This window comes from Etheostoma cragini, chromosome 5, assembly GCF_013103735.1.
Source record: "Etheostoma cragini isolate CJK2018 chromosome 5, CSU_Ecrag_1.0, whole genome shotgun sequence".
NCBI classification, from domain to species: domain Eukaryota; kingdom Metazoa; phylum Chordata; class Actinopteri; order Perciformes; family Percidae; genus Etheostoma; species Etheostoma cragini.
In genome coordinates this window covers 8,682,042-8,703,264 of record NC_048411.1, presented here as the reverse complement: position 1 = coordinate 8,703,264, position 21,223 = coordinate 8,682,042, and the positions used below count along the sequence as shown (strand labels likewise).

At 39.7% G+C, this 21,223-nt stretch overlaps 1 protein-coding gene across 1 annotated transcript in view; it reads right to left on the bottom strand.

The window, feature by feature from the left end:
* The window catches only part of crb2b (crumbs cell polarity complex component 2b), a 32,949-nt gene extending 13,251 nt beyond the window's left edge, over nucleotides 1–19,698 (bottom strand). The window contains exons 1-6 of the mRNA XM_034872123.1: nucleotides 19,455–19,698; nucleotides 8,798–9,493; nucleotides 7,757–7,952; nucleotides 5,450–5,589; nucleotides 3,428–3,613; nucleotides 3,202–3,315 (exon numbers count right to left, since the gene is read on the bottom strand). Coding sequence (XP_034728014.1) covers nucleotides 3,202–3,315; nucleotides 3,428–3,613; nucleotides 5,450–5,589; nucleotides 7,757–7,952; nucleotides 8,798–9,493; nucleotides 19,455–19,524 — 1,402 coding nt within the window. The 5' untranslated portion in view covers nucleotides 19,525–19,698. The remainder of the gene's footprint in view (nucleotides 1–3,201; nucleotides 3,316–3,427; nucleotides 3,614–5,449; nucleotides 5,590–7,756; nucleotides 7,953–8,797; nucleotides 9,494–19,454) is intronic.
* Between the last annotated feature and the right edge of the window lie 1,525 nt (nucleotides 19,699–21,223).

Genomic DNA, 21,223 nt, shown 5'->3' with positions numbered 1-21,223 from the left:
GCTTTCAAAGCATCCACCTGTTGGTGATGATGTGATGAGCAAAACTGGGGGAAGGCACAATGTAAAACGTGTAATTGATAATACATGACCAAACTAATAACCATAACACAGGGGTGTCAATCTTATTTAAGTTCATTGGCCACATCCCCCTATTTTGATCTCAAGTGGACCAGACCAGTAAACCTCTCCAGAAAGATCAGAAACTTGTTCTGCCACAGAGTTTCTTATCAGCGTGATGTTGGCCAACGCCAGTTGCTTCTGCTGCGACATCATTCTAAGGCCATTATTATTTTTTATTACTGACTTAAACAATTTTCACCACTGCCCTAACCCAAACAGTTTCTGCACCAGCCTTTAAAATCTTAGCTCCTCAGTCCTTTCTATATAGAGCAAAAGCAGGGTTCATCTGTACAGGCTTAATACCCGGTTATAGTGATGACCACCTCACACACGAGGTAAGTTAACCTCTTGTGCCATACAACGGTAATAGGATCATATTTCTTTAGACACATGTTTTTTTCCTCTATCTTTCCTCACTCTTGCACAATGGTGAAATGTTTACAGCACAGCATTCCAGAAAAAAAAAATACTGATAATTTGGAAAAGTACCCTTGTTTTGCTCAAAATGTTTTTTATTTTCTTTTTTTCATCGGGTCTTAATGCGACTGCTAAGCAGCTTAGCTGTAATCTCCCCTCCCCCTGACAAATTTCATAAGAGAACCCCGTTTAAATACCCAAGGAAGACGCCTGACATATGGCACCTTTAATTGGCTTTGTTGTTTTCTGCTATGCTCCTCCATACCATATGCACTCTCATCCCCCTCCAATCCTCTGCTCTGTTGTTACCTTCACATTGCATGGCCAGAATACTGTTATCAAATTGAATTAGCCTCTCATTTTGTGAGGGGTTAATTTGTTGATGAAAGCGTTTGACAGAATTCCCCAAGTCTGAGTACACAGTGTGCATTTCATTGTCAGTTTTTGGTGTGGTTCTTCCTGTTTTGAGTGATGCAGTGACAAATCTTGTTTAATGAGGAATTAATACCTTGGCTGGCCATGAGGAATGATAAGCATGAGGAAGATTAACCCTGCATTGTTTGGTCAAGGAGATTCTGAGACCTGAAGGCGTGAAGGTTATCTGTTAACACTGGCTTCTACTGCACGCTCTGTTCACTTCACTTAAGAGCTTTCCTGTCCTCCACAGGGAAGTTCTTTTTGTATTGAGCCAAACCAGCAAAAAAAAACAATCATTACTATTACATAATAACGTATTATTGTAAAAGTGTAAGAGTTGGCTTGTTACACATTTCAGAGGATTTGATGGTTTATCAATTCTAATCTTTTGTGCTATATACGGTAAATAAGATGTCTTTGTGAGGAAGTTTCTAATGGGTATTTGAATTAAGAGTTTTTATTATGTATGGAATTTAGAGCTGCAACTAACCGTTATGTTAATTATTAATTGCAATGGAATACGTACAATGCCCCCCTCCTCAAAAAAAATAAAATGATTGTTGTTGATGAAATTTATGTTGATTGACTATTTGCTTTATCTCTCATGGAATTAACACTTTTAGAAAACATTTCAGAAACCTGTGTTTCTTACCAGAACAGCATGGTGTCATGAAACATTCGTTCAAAAAGCAACAAAAAGTAAAGCACAGTAATTTGTAAGCATAAAACTTTTTTTTGCTGTATTCACCACATTAAAAAATACGGCTGGCCGCGTATGAAGGTGGTCAAAGTAGATGGGTGGGCATTAACATAGAGTACTTTCAAGTTGGGCTGGGCGATATGGAGAAAATCAAATATCACAATATTTTTCACCAAACACCTCAATGTTGATAATGCAACAATAGTGTAAGGTTTACAATTAACCAATTACAATGTGGATATAATGACTAAGTGGTTAAAGGAAAATAATAAACCAGCTAGAACAGTCTGGTAAATTCAGAAAATGATATCACTTTCCTGTAATGCAGCCTTTGAAACCAGAAAAAGACTAAACTTACCATGTAACGATATTACAATTCTTCAAAATCCAAGACGATATGTCTCATACTACGATATCATTATAATACTGAAATATTGTCCAGCCCTACTTTCAAGCCAGAGAGCGGAGTTTGCTTCCCAGGGGAAACTGAAGAGTTTTACCCAGGAAATGTGTGTTCCTTGGGAGGGTTCCCTGATCTTAACTAGTCGTTTTGGTGCTTAATCTTAACTTCCGTCGAGGCAAATTGCTCATATTTTGGGGATTCAATTTAATAGTAATCTGCCCCAAAACAAAAGAACAGCTCAGTTTTGTTTGTTAGGAGATAAGAAAATAGAAGATAAGAAATCATTGGTTTAAAGAAATACCAGTGAACCAGAGCAAGTTATTCTAGTCCACACAACATTCTGCCAGACCGCCCTCCTAGCTGTGGAAGAAGGTCTTGCAAAGTGCGACTAGAGTTGTAGTAATGTTCAGCCTCCCTAAATCTAGGGATGTGTCCAATGACAGCGTCAGTTCCACACTTTCCATTCATTGTCTATAGGAGGAGCTTTGCAGTGACTTTCAAGAGACAGGGCGTTGAATTGCTCGCTTCTTATTTGCACAAAGTTGAGTCCAGGCTACTTTATGCAAGTCTGGGGGGTCCAGCTTTACTCACCGCCCCTTGAAAACTCACAAAAGTCTTTTAAACTGACCTTGGTCAATCTAAATGAAGGCCTATACAAGGGCATAGCTTATTTAATGCATACAATTTTTTCAAAAACACGTTTCAATTTACTTATTTTGTAAAATAAGCAATAGTTTCCAAACAAGACTAGTGTTGGTCTGTTTCGAAGCTCACAAGTAAAGTATTCTTCCAATCAGGTGCAGGTATCGAGGTTGTGAAAGGGTGGAGACTCTTTTCTTTGCATGTCATTGGACATTGAAGAGAAATTGAGAACTAGCTAGGCAAGCCCATCAGGAAGCGGGGCGGCCCTTCCAGTAAAAACCCATCACAGTGGAGGCGTAGCGTTAGCATCACACCTGGACAAGATCATTGACCTCAAGCACATTGAGAAAGTGTCATGGTGATTTCCGTAAGTGCCTGTCAGAGAAGATGAACAGTGAACAGGGACAGGACACAGCTCTGTGGGGTGCCTCTGGAGGAAGAACAGCTCAGTTTTGTTTGTTAGGAGATAAGAAAATAGAAGATAAGCATTTTTTTTTCCTACCTGTGAAGCCATCTGGACACACGCATTGATAAGAGTTAACCAGATCCTGACAGGTTCCTCCATGCTGACACGGAGCAGACTCACACTCGTCCACATTGACAGAGCAATTGTCTCCTGCCAAGAGAACATATTAATGGCATTCATATATTTGTCCTCACTACTTCATTGAGAGTTAATAAGGCAATATACAAAAAAACTGAAAGATTTTTGTTGTGAACTGGCTTACCAGTGAATCCTGGCAAACAGCGGCAGATAAAGCCAGCTGCCTCTTCATAGCTGAAATTCTCTTTGCTCAATTCAGGAAGTTTTTCGTAGTTCAGGATATCTGAGCGCTGGAAACACTCGCCGCCATTCTCACAGGGATGCTGCTCACACTCATCTCTATCCAGCTGGCAGTTTTCTCCTTCGTAACCTGGACACAATTACATGTTTAGAGGATAAGTCTGCCTTAATACAGTACAAGACATACATTTACTGTAATCATGCATTTTAAACAGGCTATGGGGTCATGCTGTCATAATATACACGCATATAACCTACATACAGGCATTTGTATTGAAAAATAATGGCGAGTGTTAAATTAGTAAGAGTTTTTTTAAAGCTTTTGATGCAACTGATGAATTGTTATGGAACCCACGCAACTTCTAGCCAAGACCCGCCCTTCAATAGTATTCACACACTACTATTGGCCAGGCGTCCATGCTGACGCAAGGTAACGCAAATCAATTTGTTCAGGTCCTATCCCCTGACCCATCAGCTATCCTAACCTTAACCACTCAAGGTCAATGCCTAACCCCACCCAATCAAGTTGCTTTGTAGGGCGGGACTTGCGTAGAAGTTACGTGGGATCCATAATAATGTTTAATTGATGAGCAATTTAGCATGGGAAGATCTTAATGAATGCAACAAGGACATGTAGCTATAGTAGCCTACAAAACAGTGTGTTTACAATCCACAAAACATGGAAAACGAACAAAGATCTAACTTTCTTTTTTTTTATTTTTAACTTCAGATAGCCTTAGTCTTATATGATTTAACAGGAATTTGGAGGAGACAGTGTTGATATTTTTTTAATAACATGTAACTGTCTGCATGGATCATTGTATTAAGGTTAAATTACATATAATAGCCTATTTGGGCTCTGGGTAATGAGGTATTTTATCTGCTGAACCATAGCATTTGACAAACCAACCAGATTTAAGTGACAAGGCACATCATGGGTACACTTAATCTGTATATGTATTATCTTTTACACTGATATGTAAATAGGTAATTATTTTTATCTGTTAATGTCATTGTTTTCAATGAATAGTTGGTTGCACTTGAAGGTATCTACATGAGAGTCACTGTCATGAACATGTCATAAAACATTATGAACAAGTCATGAACGTTTATGACATGACGCTTCTTTTGGTAAGTGTCAATGTTTTTTTGTCATGTCAAGTTATGGTTATGGTTATGGTTATGGTTATGGTTAGGGTTCATGTGTCATGACTGTGTCATGTGTTCATGACAGTGTCATGTTACTCCTATGCAAGTAGTGTTACCAAATAGGTCATAAACCTTTGTTTAACTGGTTTTAAATTCTCAACCTGTAGGAAACATTGAATTGCTTACAGCTAGTATGGACGGTACTACAGTGACTAATACGGACCTGAACCTATTCTTTGTATCTATAAATCCAACTGTGAACTCTGCACAAGTTATTTTTAGGACATGCATTCAACGTGCGTTCACACACACAAACACACACACACACACACACACACACAAAAAAATACAATTATGAAAGCAAAAATCAAAGACTGCTGATGGCTGCACCTTTCTCTGTTGCAGTGTGCTCATGCATCCCTTTTCTTAATTCATCACAGCGCTGAAGGACTTAGAGCTGCTGATTTTATTGCTCTGGACATATATTTATACTGCATATTTCAAAGCACACCCCTACTCTTTTGTCCCCTCTTTTCCTCTAAACTCAAGGGTCAGATTCTCCAACTCGGTTAGATTTAAGTCTTAAGACGCTATTTATCTGTGCAACCATCTAGCTAGCTTTTTCTCAAATGTATTTCAGTTTGCTGTTCAAGCAGAGCCCTAAGTGGCTGTTGCAATCTACTGAATATTAACAAATTGTTCACACTGTAAATATGTTTTGTTAATTCTAATGGCTGTATGAAGTATGATAACCCATAGTGAGCAGTGTGTTTATGTGTGAGAGTTGGCTTATAACAGGTCCGGAGTGATGGTGTACCTGGCCAGCAAAGGCATTTGTACTGGTTGATCTCCTCCAAACAAGTGGCTCCGTGCTGGCAGGGGTCAGAAGCACATTCAGGAATATCCTCTTCACAGTGGTCGCCTAAAAAGCCTGTCCCCTCACAGTCACACTTATAGCTGGATAAATAAAGACAAAAGGATTAGTCAATAAAAATGAATTGCAAGGATATATCATTTTGTGGTCACACGTGGAAGTTAAGGTTAACTACATTTTTATTTTGTTTTTTTTTCTACTTGGACCCAATTTCCTATGTCTTTGTGTCCAAGTGACTGATAGGAACAACTGTCATTTGACATGTTAAGCAAGTCCAGTTAAGCAAGGACAAAACAAGCTGCAATCTAAGTTAATAGGGCAATTGTCCAGCACTTATTTACGTTTTTTGTATTTAGGTTTTTTTAGGCCTCTAATGACAGGACATGCAGCAAAGGAACACAGGTCGGGGTCAAAGCCAGGCCCGCTGCTTTCAATTCAATTTCAATTCAATTTTATTTATAGTATCACTTGTACTATAAAGACCACAGATAGGTCTGACAAAAATGTCACAGTTAAAAAAGGACAACAGAAATAAATAAGTTCGCAGATTTCACGTATCTCTGGAATTTAAATTAACGGCCAATTGTTTACCCAGAAGGGATTTTTGTTAGTGAGACATTACGGAGATCAGTTTATACAAGAGTTCTAATGTTTTACCATTAACGTTTCCCATCAATATTTACCTAAAGTTTGCTGATATCAGCAACCATACGTTACGGGTCATACCAGACCGAGATAAATAGAATAAAAAGATGATAGCATATTTGAAGACATACATATCTGATAAGATTTTAAATAGACAGACAAACAAGAATGTTGCGGTACTCATTGCAAAGACTTTAATTAACAAACCTATATATAATATTCAAACCTTGCATATAGGCCACAATAAATTAGGTAGCATTATTTCAGCTGATTCATACAGCAAAAGAAAAAAAACTACACTTATTTCCTCATCATAGTATTGCCCTTTTAAAGGTGTCCCATATAACTCAGTTACATGAATATGTGTGTAGTTGGCGCTCAGGGTGATCAACTGAGTGGTTTCTAACAACTTCATCTTCTTGTGGAAATGTGCACTGATGTGTTGTTTTCTGGAACAATTTAGATCAGTTGTCTTGAATCCTACCCATCCTCCTTACTCCCTACTGTTCTACCAGGTATTCTCAGCACCTCCAGACATCTGATGACTCATCCCAATGTCTGGCAGTAAGTGGATTAATTCTTATCCCTGCTGGGCAAGTTTAATGTCTGCCATGCCACCTCAGGCTGACACAACACCCTGTAGGATGACACATCGGTCTTACCAGGCTCGACATGAGAGAGAGTATCGAAAGTCATATAGAAATTTGCACTAATCATGATAACACAGTGATCACTTACAGTCCCCCATTTAACTCAATATATGAATATAACCTTGATATAATTAAGAATTTGAGCAAAATCCACCAAAGCTCACATTGTTCAAATTTGGACAACTCATCAAAAACTACTGGGATGGGTTGAGTAAAAGATTGGCGTTTGGGTTGAAATACTAATGTTTGTGGTGTTAGCTGAAGTAAGAAAGTAACTTCCTATGTTTCATAAAAGTCATTGTCACATTCCGTTTTTTACACAGGACAAGAACCAACTGAGCCAACTGATTGGTAGAGTTGGGCCCTCCCGCAAAATTTCTATGGCATTGTTAACTGGTAACGCCCATTCAATCAGCTGAAGCAGGTGACTGATCCACCAACATACTTTTTGGACTGCTAAACCTTACAAAAGGCAACCTTCAAACTGAAGAAAAGTCTGAAGTAAGGTCTGAACACCCCACTTTGTTTCCTTTAATACCTTTCTCTTGGAGATTTTGAGTCAAACCAACTGTATAATTTGCCTTGTTAAGCCATTGTCTGTTATTGGCTTGGAGGGTGTTGCATAAACATGGCACTGGACACACAATTCTGATTTACAAACAAAGGAAAGAAAACATCTTACAAACAGCATTAACATTTTCTGACAAGTTCAGTTAGATATGATTTTTTTCAAAGGTCAAAACCTCATTATTTAAGTATTATTACATTTTAGGTAATCAACATCAAACCAGCTTTATGTCTTCATTTTTAGTTAAAAAACTCAATCTTTGGTGGTCCATTTGTCAGGTAATTGCATTCTGCCTCACATGTGCTACAGCCCATTTGCATGTATCAGTGTAACTGTTAATCCATTATGTTGTATTGCAGTTCAAAGCATGCCTGTGTGTAATCGTACCTGTTGACCCCATCTATGCACTTGCCCTCATTCAAACAAGGGATACTGGCACATTCATCTATGTTGACCTCGCAGTCTTGGCCCTGGAAGCCAGCCATACACTCACACGTGTATGTGGCGATGTGGTCTCGGCAGGTGGCGCCATTCTGGCAGGGATGCACCTCGCACTCATCGATCTCCTCCTCGCAATTAATCCCTGCAGGAAACAGAGCAGGGATGGCAGTGGGCCAAGGAGCGGGATTGGCAACACACCTAATTATCTTAGCACACGTACAGATACAACACAATAACACTGGAGGTGCCAAGAACCCAGCTGCAGACGGACAACTGCAACACAGACTAATGCTACTCAAATAGAGCCATGCAACCCCTTTTCATAGAGTAAGCAGTGTTATAAAAACTCAACCCCCCTTATTCTAAAGCATAATATCTGCACTGAATGAACTAATCTCGCTTAATCTACGACCCAGGATTAATTCGAAGATCTAGAGATTTGTTGAATTATAGTCCTGAAAATGTGCAAATTTAAAGTCACTGAATATGCCATGACCATATTATTCACGTTTAAGCAATAAAACTTCTCTCTAAAACATAGGTTGGAAACTGTGCTACTACTTTTTGTATTGGCACTAAACATTAATTTCCATGTTACATCATCCAATATGACAGATAAGGGGATTTAAATGGCAAATCCAACCAGAACCCTTCCTGATTAAGGAATACATACCACATATACTGTAGGCTTTTGATTTTAACAAAATTAACACAAATGTATTGCCACACATGGAATTGGCATTTAAACCCTAACCCAACAAGGTTCTGCAGCCCCAGAGCTTACCCTCTAGGTAATCATTAAAAAAATGTCAGATAATTAGCGCAAAATGTTTGGTTCAAACCATAATTGAATAAGAGATTGTGTATCTCATTGTGTATACTTCCTGGCTAAATAAAGGCTAAATACGTAAATAAATAAATAAATGCATTTCTCTTTTCAAAAGGCAAGCCAGTTGCAACGCTGGCTTACTACACACATTAGCTCACCTGTGAAGCCCGGAGCGCAGTCACACTGGTAGTGATCCACCTCATCCAAACATGTGCCATTGTTTTGACAGGGTCGAGATGCACACTCGTTTATGTCCAAGTCACAGTGGTAGCCTTGAAATCCAGGCACACAGAAACACTGGTAGGCATTAACACCGTCTTTACAGATGGCTCCATTCTGACAGGGCTCAGACAGGCATTCGTCAATGTTTTCTTCACAGTTCCTCCCCTGGTACCCGGTCGCACACTGGCACATGTGCCCAATGTCAGGGATGTCCAAACAGGTGCCACCATTTTGGCATGTTTTCTCTGAACAAGTGGTCACATTCTCCTGGCAGTCCGGCCCTCCCATTCCCAGAGGGCAGTGGCAGGAATAGCCATTGACTCCGTTGACACAATAGGACTGGATACCTTTGCAGGGGTTGCTCTGACATTCATCTACATCCTGGCTGCAGTTTTGCCCCGTAAAGCCGTCCGGGCAATGGCAGGTGAACTTGTCAGTCCCAGGCTTGCTGGTACAGTTGGTGCAGGGTGCCAAAATACATGCGTCATACAGCTCATCACAGTTTTTCCCCTTGTACCACAACGTTGCTCTGGGGCACAGGCACACATAGTCACCCAGGTGTTCAAGACATGTGGCGTTGTTTTTGCAGGGCGATGACAAACACTTGTTTGCTGCTACTGTGCACAGTAGGCCTGGAATGGAAGACAACATTGGAATTAAAGATGAAATAGACAACATCTTTCTATAAAAATAAGATCTTTCTTAACAGACTAAACCCAAACAAGGATGGAGAGAGGTGGTATCCAATTGCCAAAATATTGCCCATTCATCTTGGTCCATCCCAAATTCTTGTGAAAGGTACATTTACACAATTACAAATATGTTGCATCATACTGCCTTTTTATTACATATTATGTATATATTGTGCATGTTTTTTTATAATGGAAAGTATTACTGCTTTGTTATATCATTCGTGTGCTTTTATTTATACGCTCAAGAAATCTAATATTGAAATTGTTGGCTGTGTTACGTTTAAACCTCCATCTGTGAGGTGAAGCATAGTACCTTGACTCCCCACTGCCACACGAAGGTTGAGTTCATTCAAGGTGGACCATATCTGACTGTTACTGTCCATCTACAGCAGATTTAAGCTTTTTATCTGTGAGTGTTTATCTGGTGAGCAGGTGGCACCTTGTATGACAGCCTCGGCCACAGTGTGTGAATGGTTCCTGTACTATGAAAAAGTGCTTTAAGTAGTCGTTAAGACTAGAAAAGTGCATTTACTTTGCAGTACACCTTTTGATTAAATAGTGACCTCAGTAATCTGCCCCAAAGAATTGCTAGCGCTAAGCTCCAAAAACACAGATTATCCTTTTACATTCTGTGATCCAATATGTTCCCAAAAATATGATCGGAATAGAACGGGAATGTATGAAGGGAATATATTAAATAATAACAAAGGCTTGATGTGAAGGTATAAAACGGAAAATTGGCACTTCAATTAGCTTTAATGGAACTAAAAACCTGTTGCTCTTCCCTCATACAGTAAGCTTAAGCTGCATTAACCTTCGGCTTTTACAGTGGTCTACATAGAATTCTGATCTTGCTATATGGGACAAGACCCTCTTTCCTCCTGACTTAACACAGCATGTGGTGTCAAAAGTAAATGTATTATAAGGCCAAGCTAGCAGCTGTCAGTGTTGCCAATAAAAGTTTCACCAATTTCTGTATGAAAAGTTTGGAATTTAAGACTGTGATGTGTAGAACAATGGTGATATGGTGATATAACCTTAAAAATGCAATGATTATCTATCACACTCATGCTAAACATTGAGTTTTGGCCCACTCGTCTACACAGATCTTCTCTAGATCAGTCAGGTGTCTGGGCTGTCGCTGAGAAACACAGCGACAGCTCCCTCCAAAGATTCTCTCTTGGGGTTAAGTCTGGAGACTGGCTAGGCCACGCCAGAACCTTGACCTGCTTCTTACAGAGCCCCTCCTTGGTTCTCCTGGCTGTGTGCTTCGGGTCATTTTCATGTTGGAAGACCCAGCCTCGACCCATCTTCAATGCTCTAACTAAGGGAAGGAGGTTGTTCCCCAAAATCTCAATTTTGTCTCTAGTGTCTTTGGACAACTCTTTGGTCTTGGCCACGGTTGTAGTTGGATTCTTATTGATTGTATGGAGTGGACAGGTGTCTTTATGCAGCTAACGACCTCAAACAGGTGCATCTAATTTAGAATAATAAATGGAGTGGAGGTGGACATTTTGAAGGCAGACTAACAGGTCTTTGAGGGTCAGAATTGTTGCTGATAGACAGGTGTTCAAATACTTATTTGCAGCTGCATCATACAAATAAATAGTTAAAAAATCATACATTGTGATTTCTGGATTTCTGATTTCTTTTTTTTTAGATTATGTCTCTCACAGTGGACATGCACCTACAATGACAATTTCAGACCGCATTTCAGACTGCAAAATAGCAGGGTGTTCAAATATTTATTTTCCTCACAGTACATCCATGGCCAAACTCTATTTTGGGTGTTCATGTTTCCGTCTTAAACTTTGAGACTTTTCATCAAAGTTAATTAGAACATTTGGTCACCTAAAAATGTCTTGTTCATTGTACTGCCAACCAAGCTGTTTGGAATAATGTTACATTCCACATTCCATTCTGTGAGAACTCTGAAAAAAGTTGTTTAATCTGTATCCTATCCTATATTGCAACAGTTTTGTCCTATCTGTGTGAGCAAACCTTGAGACAATCCTTTTTCCCATCCTGACTCTTTTGTTTCTTACTACATGTCATCAAAATGGATGTAGCGATTGTTAGAAAATATGTATATCCTTGTGTGTCTCATTAAACCTTTAGAACATTGTGAACTGAACCCTGATTTGTGTCGCTTTCTTCTCCAAGATCTTACCACTTCTTTCAGAAACACTTGGAAACAATTATCCCCAGATCACACTCTTGTCAAAACCTGTCATATCTCTTTGCAAAAAAAAAGATGGCAAACTCGAGGCTTCAAACTGGCTTTTCACATACCAATGGGCGATGTCAATTATGTTATATATTTACTATTTGTACAGATGGGGGGGGGGGACATCAAACACAAAATATCTTAAGAGCATTTATTTAAGGGGAAACAACTAATACACTAAATATTGTACTTGTAGGAGATGTGTAACTTTAGTTTTGGATGGCGCAGTGGATGTGACACATACATCAACCAATGTGACCCTGGGCAAGACCTTTAACTCCTAGTTGCTCCAGAGGTGTGTAGCTTCTGATATTTAGCAACTGTAAGTCGCTTTACTTCAGCTAAATTACATGTGATGTAATAATGTACTGCAATTACTTTTGGTAAGCAATTGTGTAACAATAAAAATGTTTGCGTTTATATTGTTACTAAAATATGTGAAGTATATATAATTTACTATACACAGCAAGGTTTTAACGATGTGTCTAGGGGACAACCTTCAGATGGGGTGGGTCCTGACCCCGCTGTTGCCCCCTCAGTTTCCGCTGTGTGTGATGCTTCCCATTGTACCCGACAATTTTTCCATTCTTTATGTAGAGGAACCACACCAAATCTGATACCTTTTTTCCAGCTGTGTCTTTACTTGATTTCCACCACAAGCACCCATACACAGAAATGCATGGGATCCTGTTGGCTGCTTTGGATAAATCATCAACAAGGGGTTCCTCAGCTAGCAGGTCCTTGACATAAACACCCCAGTAACAATGTGTTTATATCTTCCCTGCCACACCTACTATTCTTATTTCCCCATGCATCCACTTAAACACCCACAGTTCCTCTCACATGCATCTGCTAGAACTTCCTTCATCTGCTCAAACACCAATTCTTCCTCCTACATCAGGCTCTCACTTCTCACTTTCTGTACCTGATAAATCCAGACTGTGTGCTGTGTTGTTTCTGTATATGTTTTTTGCTCTTTTGATGACTTTGGTGGGTAAAGTAGTACTTAGAATACAGTCTAACACCAAATAGTATTCTCCTATAAAGTATAAAGTGGGCCACTGAAATAATTATAGACTTTTTCAGTTCAATCCAAATCAAATAAATGTCATGTTGTAATGTTTTTATGTTGTAAAAAATGTATGTTAGCAGAGGAATTAATCAATCAATACCGTTTGCATTGGAAGTTACATTACAAAAAAATCACAAAAGGGTCCCTGTTTCTTCTTGTTATTATGTTATAGTATTGCACGTATTGTATTTAGTCATGAACTAAGTGTTGGACATTTTGAAAATGCATTTGTGATTATAATGAATCGTTTGTGAGGCATTAAGTGTACACATCTTGTATTGCAATAAGTCCAATAGTTGCTGAGATATTTCAATCTGGGCCAAAGTGGAGGAAGAACTGACTGACAGACTGATATCGGCATCCTTAAAAAGGTAACTACTGTTTTAGTCAAGACCTAGACCCTATTTCCCAAACCTTTTGTGTCTAAGTGACTGATGGGAACAACAAGCTTTGACACATTGAGATCGCTGCAGTTGGCAGCGACAAAACACGCTACAATGTAAGTTAATAACAATTGTCCAGCTTGTATTTACCTTCACAAAAGTGCTCATTTTGCTGGCTCATATTGCTTCATTCATAGTCAACAGAAACAAAATAAAACTATAAAATGCCGTTTTGGGTTGTCTTTCTACTTTTCCGTCCATCACAACTCTAGTTTTGGTTGAAATAAACACATAGTTTACTGAATTACATGTGAAAATTTGTTTGCTCTATACAAGCTAAAAGTGTTGCTTATTTTAAAGGAGTATGGTGGGTTTAGTGCTAGCTACTTAAGAGCTTAAGAGGTCTTAAAGAGGTGTTAAAGGTGTATCGCTGTAGGGATCCTTTCCATAATGTTGTCAGACACAATAATAATCTGAGCCTGTCAGTGGCAAAACAACTGTTGTGAAGGTAAATACAAGCTGGACAATTGTCCTGTTAACTTACATTGTAGCTTGTTCCACTGCTGCCAACTGCAGCGATCATGTTTAATACTGGACCTAAGTCAAAGATTGTTGGTCCCATCAGGCACTTGGACACATAAACATAGGACAATAGGTTGAAAAAACAGTAGTTACCATTGAAAAGCAATATAAGGTGCAGCAACAGGAGCAGACTGGTCTGATGTATGCCTTTTGCTCATGTGCAGGAGCATTTAGCACCATTTAAAAAGAAAATGCTATGCATACAAAATTTGCGTTGTCAATTATCTATCTCTCATTATCACTGTCACCCACAAACTCAAGTGTTTTTTGTACACACAACTGTAAAGCATGTTACACTGACACTGCTGCATCATAGAGAACAATCATAAAATGTCAACATGAATGTTTAACCTGTTCAGTGTGATCATGCATTTGGCATTAACATGGTATACTGTTGTTTTTATAAGAACCATGAAAGTTTACACAGCAATAGGAAGATTTTTTTGTAAAGGACAATAATGCCATAAATCCCTTAATCTGACATTTTTCACAAGTTGAGCCAAATGCTACAGAATGCCATTTCCGCTGTCTTGCATCACCTCTCTCTTTTACCTCCCTGTGTTGCCTCTTACTTGTACTGAGATCATCTTTGATCATCATTACTGTTTTCTTTTTCCTCACTTGTCAAAGAGAGCCAAGATCTTTTACCTGGACTACATAATGTAAAGCTGATCTCAGTTAGAACCATGCACTTTAAACTGCGCTACCTGTAATCTCATGAAACCTGTAGGAGACGGGCTGATAGTCACTTCACTCCTCACCCTTCCATCCAAACCAAATCAACCCTTCACACATTCCAGGGAGCTGATAACAGTTCCTCCCGGCCCAACCCCCATTACGAAGCACTTCATAGATCATGGTTATGGCCAGACAGGGTTGATCCCTGGCACTGACTGGTACTGGCAGCATCTCGCTTTAACAATAACACTGAGCAGAGACACTGTCTGCTAGCAGGTAGAATGATGTCAGGATTAAACTGCTCTTCCAGAGTCTGTTCAGAGGGGGTTTGGTTTAACACAGAGCACTACTCCCTCTGATGCAAAGCCGGGAGTAGATTCACATGTAAGGCTATGTTCACACTTGGCGTCTTTTATATTGCTGCCTGCATCTGTTTTATAATGCTATGGAGTGCCGTGTTTTTAAAAGACTTTAGCTGTAGAGCATCTTTATGAGGTTGAAAAAAGTTCAATTGTTACTGAAAAAATGCCTTGCATTAAGTGTTTTTTGACAGCCGACCAATGACAAGCAAAGAAGCCAGACATGTCGTTTTCATAGCAACAAATGGAGTCGGAACACAGCGAGTTGTGTGATATGACTGGTTGCTCCGTGGACAGAGAACTCGCTTTGTTCTATGTAATGTTAGCAACACCACTCTCTCTATCTCTCTCTGTTCTTTCTCTAGCTCGCACCACCACTTTGTTTAATTTAACGTTAGCATTAGCACCGCTCCAAATATTGGTCTAGGATACCGTAGCAATAGCTGTGGTTATAGCATCAAAAGACACTTGGCTCCCACTTTGGAACCAAAACGCTGCCAGATTCTTCTTAATCTTTACTACAAAAGCACCATACTCAACTTTTTCAGATAGATAGATAGATAGATGAATAGATAGATAGATAGATAGATAGATAGATAGATAGATAGATAGATAGATAGATAGATAGATAGATAGATAGATAGATAGATAGATAGATAGATAGATAGATAGATAGATATTGTGCAGGTTGTCCTTAGTGTAGAACTGTGGTGTCTATAAGTCTTATCTAGCACCCAGTGATGACATGTTAAAGAGTTTTATTGCCTGTGGTAGGAATGATTTCCTGTAGCGGTCGGTGCGGCATCGAAGCTGTCAGAGCCTCTTAGAGAAGGTGCTCCTCTGTTGGACCATTGTAGGGTGGAGAGGGTGGTCGGGGTTATCCATGATAGATAACAGTTTGTTTAGAGACCTCCTCTCCACCACAGCTTCAAAAGTGTCCAGTTTGCAGCCGATCACAGAGCCAGCCTTCCTGATAAGTTTGTTCAGTCTGTTTGTGTGTTTTCTAGTCAAAGAAGAACACAATTGTGAACATAGCCTAATGCTGTTGCTTCTTCTCTCTTTAATGAAGTATCTTTGTTTTATGAAATGTGTCCTCAGGTTGTCAAAAACCAAACCCCTAATTCAAATCTTAAAACCAACTGAAAAGCAGGAAACCTGATTTCAAATGACAGCAAGTATGCAGACTGTTCTCATGAACCTTTCCACATATAGCTGCGTAGAGTAAAGCACTGTAATTCATATGTATTCCACGTATTTGTTGCTGTATGCAACACAGTGACTGCTGCTGTATGAGTCTTTTGTTTTCCGTTCTATCTCTCCTGTCTTTCCCTCTCCCCCAACAGGTCAGGTCAGGTGGTTGCCCACCTAGAACCAAGTTCTGCTTGAGGTTTTCCTCTCTGCTGTTGCACACAGTGCATGCTCTTTGGCGAAACATTGGTTCTCTGTAAATTATACAGTGTGGCATAGACCAACTCTATCTGTGAAGTGTCTGTAGATAACTTCTGTTATAATTGGACACTGAAAAATAAACTTAAATGGAAATTGAATTAAAAACTGTAACCAGTGTGGAGAGTTTTTTTATTTCTTTTTTTTTTTTAGATTCAACAGTGGACAGAAAAGAAACCTTGAAAAGAAACCAGAAGTTTGAATACACAGCATTGACCGCACAAAATGTATCTTTCATCAGCTGACAACCAACAACGTACCTTCTCCAGAGCTTTACGTAAAAGCACCATGAAATCTAATTGATCACTTTTGACTTACGTCTAGCCCACAACTATGTATCCTGATAAAGTTCCCTTGGCCTTTGGAATAAAAACAACTCCCCATCATCACATACCCTTCACCATACCTAGAGGTCATGCCCCCTGAGGTTTAAGGAAGAACTTTTATTTATTTACAATACAATATTCATTCACAAAGAAAATAGATGTCCTTAAAGGTTGGATTTTTTGTAATTTTTTTATTAAGGTATTAATCAATTTCCAAAATATGTACTACTACTACACTACTAATATGTACTATGTAAAAATACTTTTTAGTTAACTTAAGCAGGGGTTCCTCTACTCATGAGCAGCACTGTATATGCTAAAACAATTTATGCTTTATCTTGTTTGAAGGGCCGCTGCATGTCTCAAAATACCAAGTCTAATGAGATAAAGACACCCTTAAATGAGACAGGAGTTTTGCTCTTGGCAGGTGCAAAATGCAGGGGGAAAGTGAGAGAAAGTGTTTGCCCTGAGTCACTAAAGAAACATCAACACAACGTCAACAGAGAGTCTCACTGCATGGCAGAGGAAGCAGCAACGCTATGAATCACAGAGCAAAGGGAAGCCCCTGCCTAACGCACAAGTTGGGCTCAGGGGAATTTTATTGAATCACAACAAATGACTAGCAGCTCTGCCGGAGTTCATCTTCATGCTCCAAAGGCTTCCCAGCAGGTGGCTGCTTTGCTTTGTACAAAGAAATGCACAAATCCTCTCTGAATCAGTCACAGTTGCACACTGAGTCAGAGACGCACATCGTCTCCTGTGTGAGCTGCTTCAAAGACTGCTTCATTTACAATTCAATGTTTTTGTCCCGTTTTTGGTGCAAAATATCTGCTTTTTACTTTAATTTGAGTCACCGCACGAGTCATTACAATCACTAAATTTAAAAACAACGTGTTTTTTCTAGTATTAACCCTCTGGGGACAGAAGGTGCACCGGCGTCTCCAAGCGATGTTTGACAACAGTCTGGAACAAATTTGGGCCTTGCAATACACAAAGCGGAGTTTGTTCTAAAACAAATGTGTATCGGCTAATATGCAAATATCCTTTAAAAGGTGAATGTGAAAAGAAATGTAAAAATGCCCTTAGACCTCAGAGGGTTAAGAGGAATGAGGAATGACTAAGGAGTTATTAAGTAATCAGCTGGCTTCTCCTTTAAAATAAATATACTGTTGATGCTTGTACAACCATATTTCAATTTTTTTCTGAGTTCCTCTCTATCAGACCAAATCCTCCTCGGCTTGGTCACAGTTTTAAATGAAAAGCCAAGAATGCAGTTGCCTCTGTATCATCCGGAGATGGCTGAAGAGGCCCGTAGAGGACGGTTCTTTTGGTGTTTTTTTGTCTTTCCTAAAACTGCTGTTGTTTATTGCTCAGTGTGTCATTAAAGCGAACAGTCCTGCATGTTTTGGGACTTTTTCCAATTTAATCCCTATCCTTATTAACTTTTGAAGCTGTTTCCACTGTTAATTAGTTGGTAAAGTGGACTTTTCTTTAAAAGAAAGTCTTGAATCGGGTATTCTTACCAGGCCAACCCTGTATCTTACAATCCCTGTTACCCTCATCTTCATCATAACGTGTGTTCTCTGCTTTGCGTTTGTGTTTTCGGCGGCTGTCTTTTTTTCTATAAATCCAAAAGAGCTCAGAGTGCCAGGTCTCTTGCCATGGTCCTTAAGAGCCATCACTCTTTCCATTCAAAGCCAAGACAAAAAAGCTGCGTAGCAGTGCAGCCGGACGCTCAGCTCGTTACCATGGTGACCTCCAACAATGCCACCCTCAGCCAATCCCTGCTGCTGCTGCGCCACCGTTTAAACGAGCTTCAGACGCTTCACACAAACGAAGGTCGCGGGAAAAATAGGTCAACAGGGCTTCAGTAGGTGGTAGGGTCGACCAAGAACCCCCCCCCCCCCCCCCTGCACACACACTCAGACACACCCCAGGACCATCTGCGGATTCATCCAGTATTAGGGAGTCATGAGCAGACTACTTAGAGCTTGTTAATTGAGTTGATTATCTGTTATGAATCAGGGAGCTGTAATGTAGAAGACTGTCTCGAGAAGTAACCCACACATACACACACAGATGCCTTTAGAAATCACTACATAAATAATTGTTTGAGCATACAAAGTAAATCAATGCTAAAAGAGTGTTGAAATAGATGGATTTCTCTCTTTGCAGTTAACAGTAACATTTGATGGTGGTATTTAAAAAAAATAAGGAAACTTTATCTTATAGCTACATCATTTCCTAATCATTTCCTGGGAAGTCCTGGAAATAACGTTGTTATGTGGCACCAACTACAGGTAGCATATGTAGTTTTTTTGTTCATTTACAGTTGGGAACCTTATTTTTTTTTTTATCATCACCATGTGTGTACTTATTGTATGCTTGACAGATTTCAATGTGTGTATGTTCAGCTGACCTGCTGTGCACTGACTAAAAGTCCATCAACTAATGATGGGAAATATTTAGAAAATATTATTTGAAAGTGTACTTATTGATTGAACATTATCTTGATGTTTAAATGATAAAAGAACAAACCCATAAAATAAAGTTTTACCAACCTATCATACTTCTACAGGATGGTCCTGTAAGGGCTCTAAACACATCAGTACATGGCCATGCATGTGCACGTACTGAAAACAAGCAGGGGTGTACACATACTGTACACTTCACACACAAGCAACGGCTACAGCTATACTTCTGGATGGATTATTTTGTTTTAAAACTGTCTAAGGTGTTCCACTATGATGTATGGAATGAATGCATATATTAAGGTGATGTGTTTACATTTCTGCAGTTGTGGTAAACTTCACATGTTTAAGCCTTACCCAGTTTGAACATCATCATTGTAATCAGCACCATCCTCTGATATCTGGACCAAACTCTTCCAAACTCCATGGTAAAACCGGCTGCTGAGGTTTCCAGTCAGTGCAGAACAATGCTGTTAGTCCACAGGTTCTCCATCCAGCACACGGCAGTGCTCCATCCAGGCTGCTCCAAGTTAGCTGCTGATAGGGAGTTCCAACACATGCATGCCCGACCACTGGGACTCTGGGTCTGAGTGTGTGTGTGAATGTGGGTTTTGGAGTGTGTGTGAGTCTCTCTGGAGACCAAGCTTGGCTGGAGTAATCACCCCGACCGAGGGTGAGGGGGGGAAAACATGAGCTGGAGTACTGGATTGGTCTCTTGCCGTCTCTCTGTAAACCTGTTAAGAACTGGACTTGCTGTTCAATGTTTACAGTTATGTTTTATAACATTTACATGTTTTGTTAAGAAATTTCTTCATGACACAAAAAAAAAAAATGAACTCTAATCAATCACGCTGATTTTTATGGCTGCAATTACTTCCAACTAACAACTTTTTATGATCGCTTAAGCGGCTGACTATTTTCCTGATCAAAAGGTTAACTGCTTGGTCTGTAAAATGTCAGAAAATATGAGAATGTTTGGATATTATTATAGTTTGCCTGGAATAATTTACGAGGATATGTAATTACGTTCACTGGCAATGTTTTTTTGTTTTTGTTTTTCAGTTGAGAACGTTTTTTGTTCTTGATATTGAGATCATTTATCATGTCAACCATTTTGGTCTTGGTTAAACACTTTTTTCAGTGTTTAACCAAGACAACTTTCTAATAAAGTATTTGCACAAGTGTAGGTTGCAAATCAATGGATTGTAGCTCCCCAGTCCCCTCAACTTCCACCCCACCTTTGGGAGCAGGGCTATAGAGGGAGCTTACCCAGCACCTATCTGGTTGGCGGAGACATTTTTGGTATAACGAATGCCTTACTCACCCCCACTCCTACTCACACTCCCACATAAACTCCCACCCCCGACCCCATCCACAGGCTCTGATCCCGGATTCAGGCTTAAACCTGCTGCGTTCACAACAACAACAAAAAGTTTAATTAAACACTCGCACTACGAGGGGTTGGGGGAGGGGGTGAGGGTGGACTTCCACAAGCGACATGCAAATGTGTAAAGAAGTGAGTCACAGCAGCTCCACAGCTTCACATTCCTCAGTGACTGGCTGCCGCTTTCATTAAAGCAGAAACACAATAGAGAAATAGACAGCAGGCTGACGTGGAGTCTCAGCCAGGCTGAGGATGCTGACAGGCTCTCTGTCTCTCTGCAGGACTGTATTTTGGTCAAGGAAAAGTGAGGTGTACATTTATATAACTTTTACTGTGATTGATATTTTCCCTTTATTTTAAAGTCTAATTACCTTATTTAATGATCCCACTATACATCATTCTTACATGATACAACATATAGAGAACATCTTTATTGTACAGAGTAGACTAGTGGCCAGGTTCTTAATTTACGCCCACATCTCAGAACAGAGGGTACTACACCCTCAAATTCTGCAAGAATCTTCCCTCCAAATGCTCAGGGTAGCGTGGACATCAACACACTGCTTGGTAGTCAGAGCTTACCAGCCATGAGAAGTTAATGTCAGACTCTCTTTCTCCGCTGAATGCACAGGGAGCCTGGTGGAGCTATGGCTGTCACTAGAAACACATTTATGTCCCTTTGAGAGAGTTTGTACCTGTCCTGTAGCTGGGCTCATAGCTCGATATCTCTGGATTTAAATTC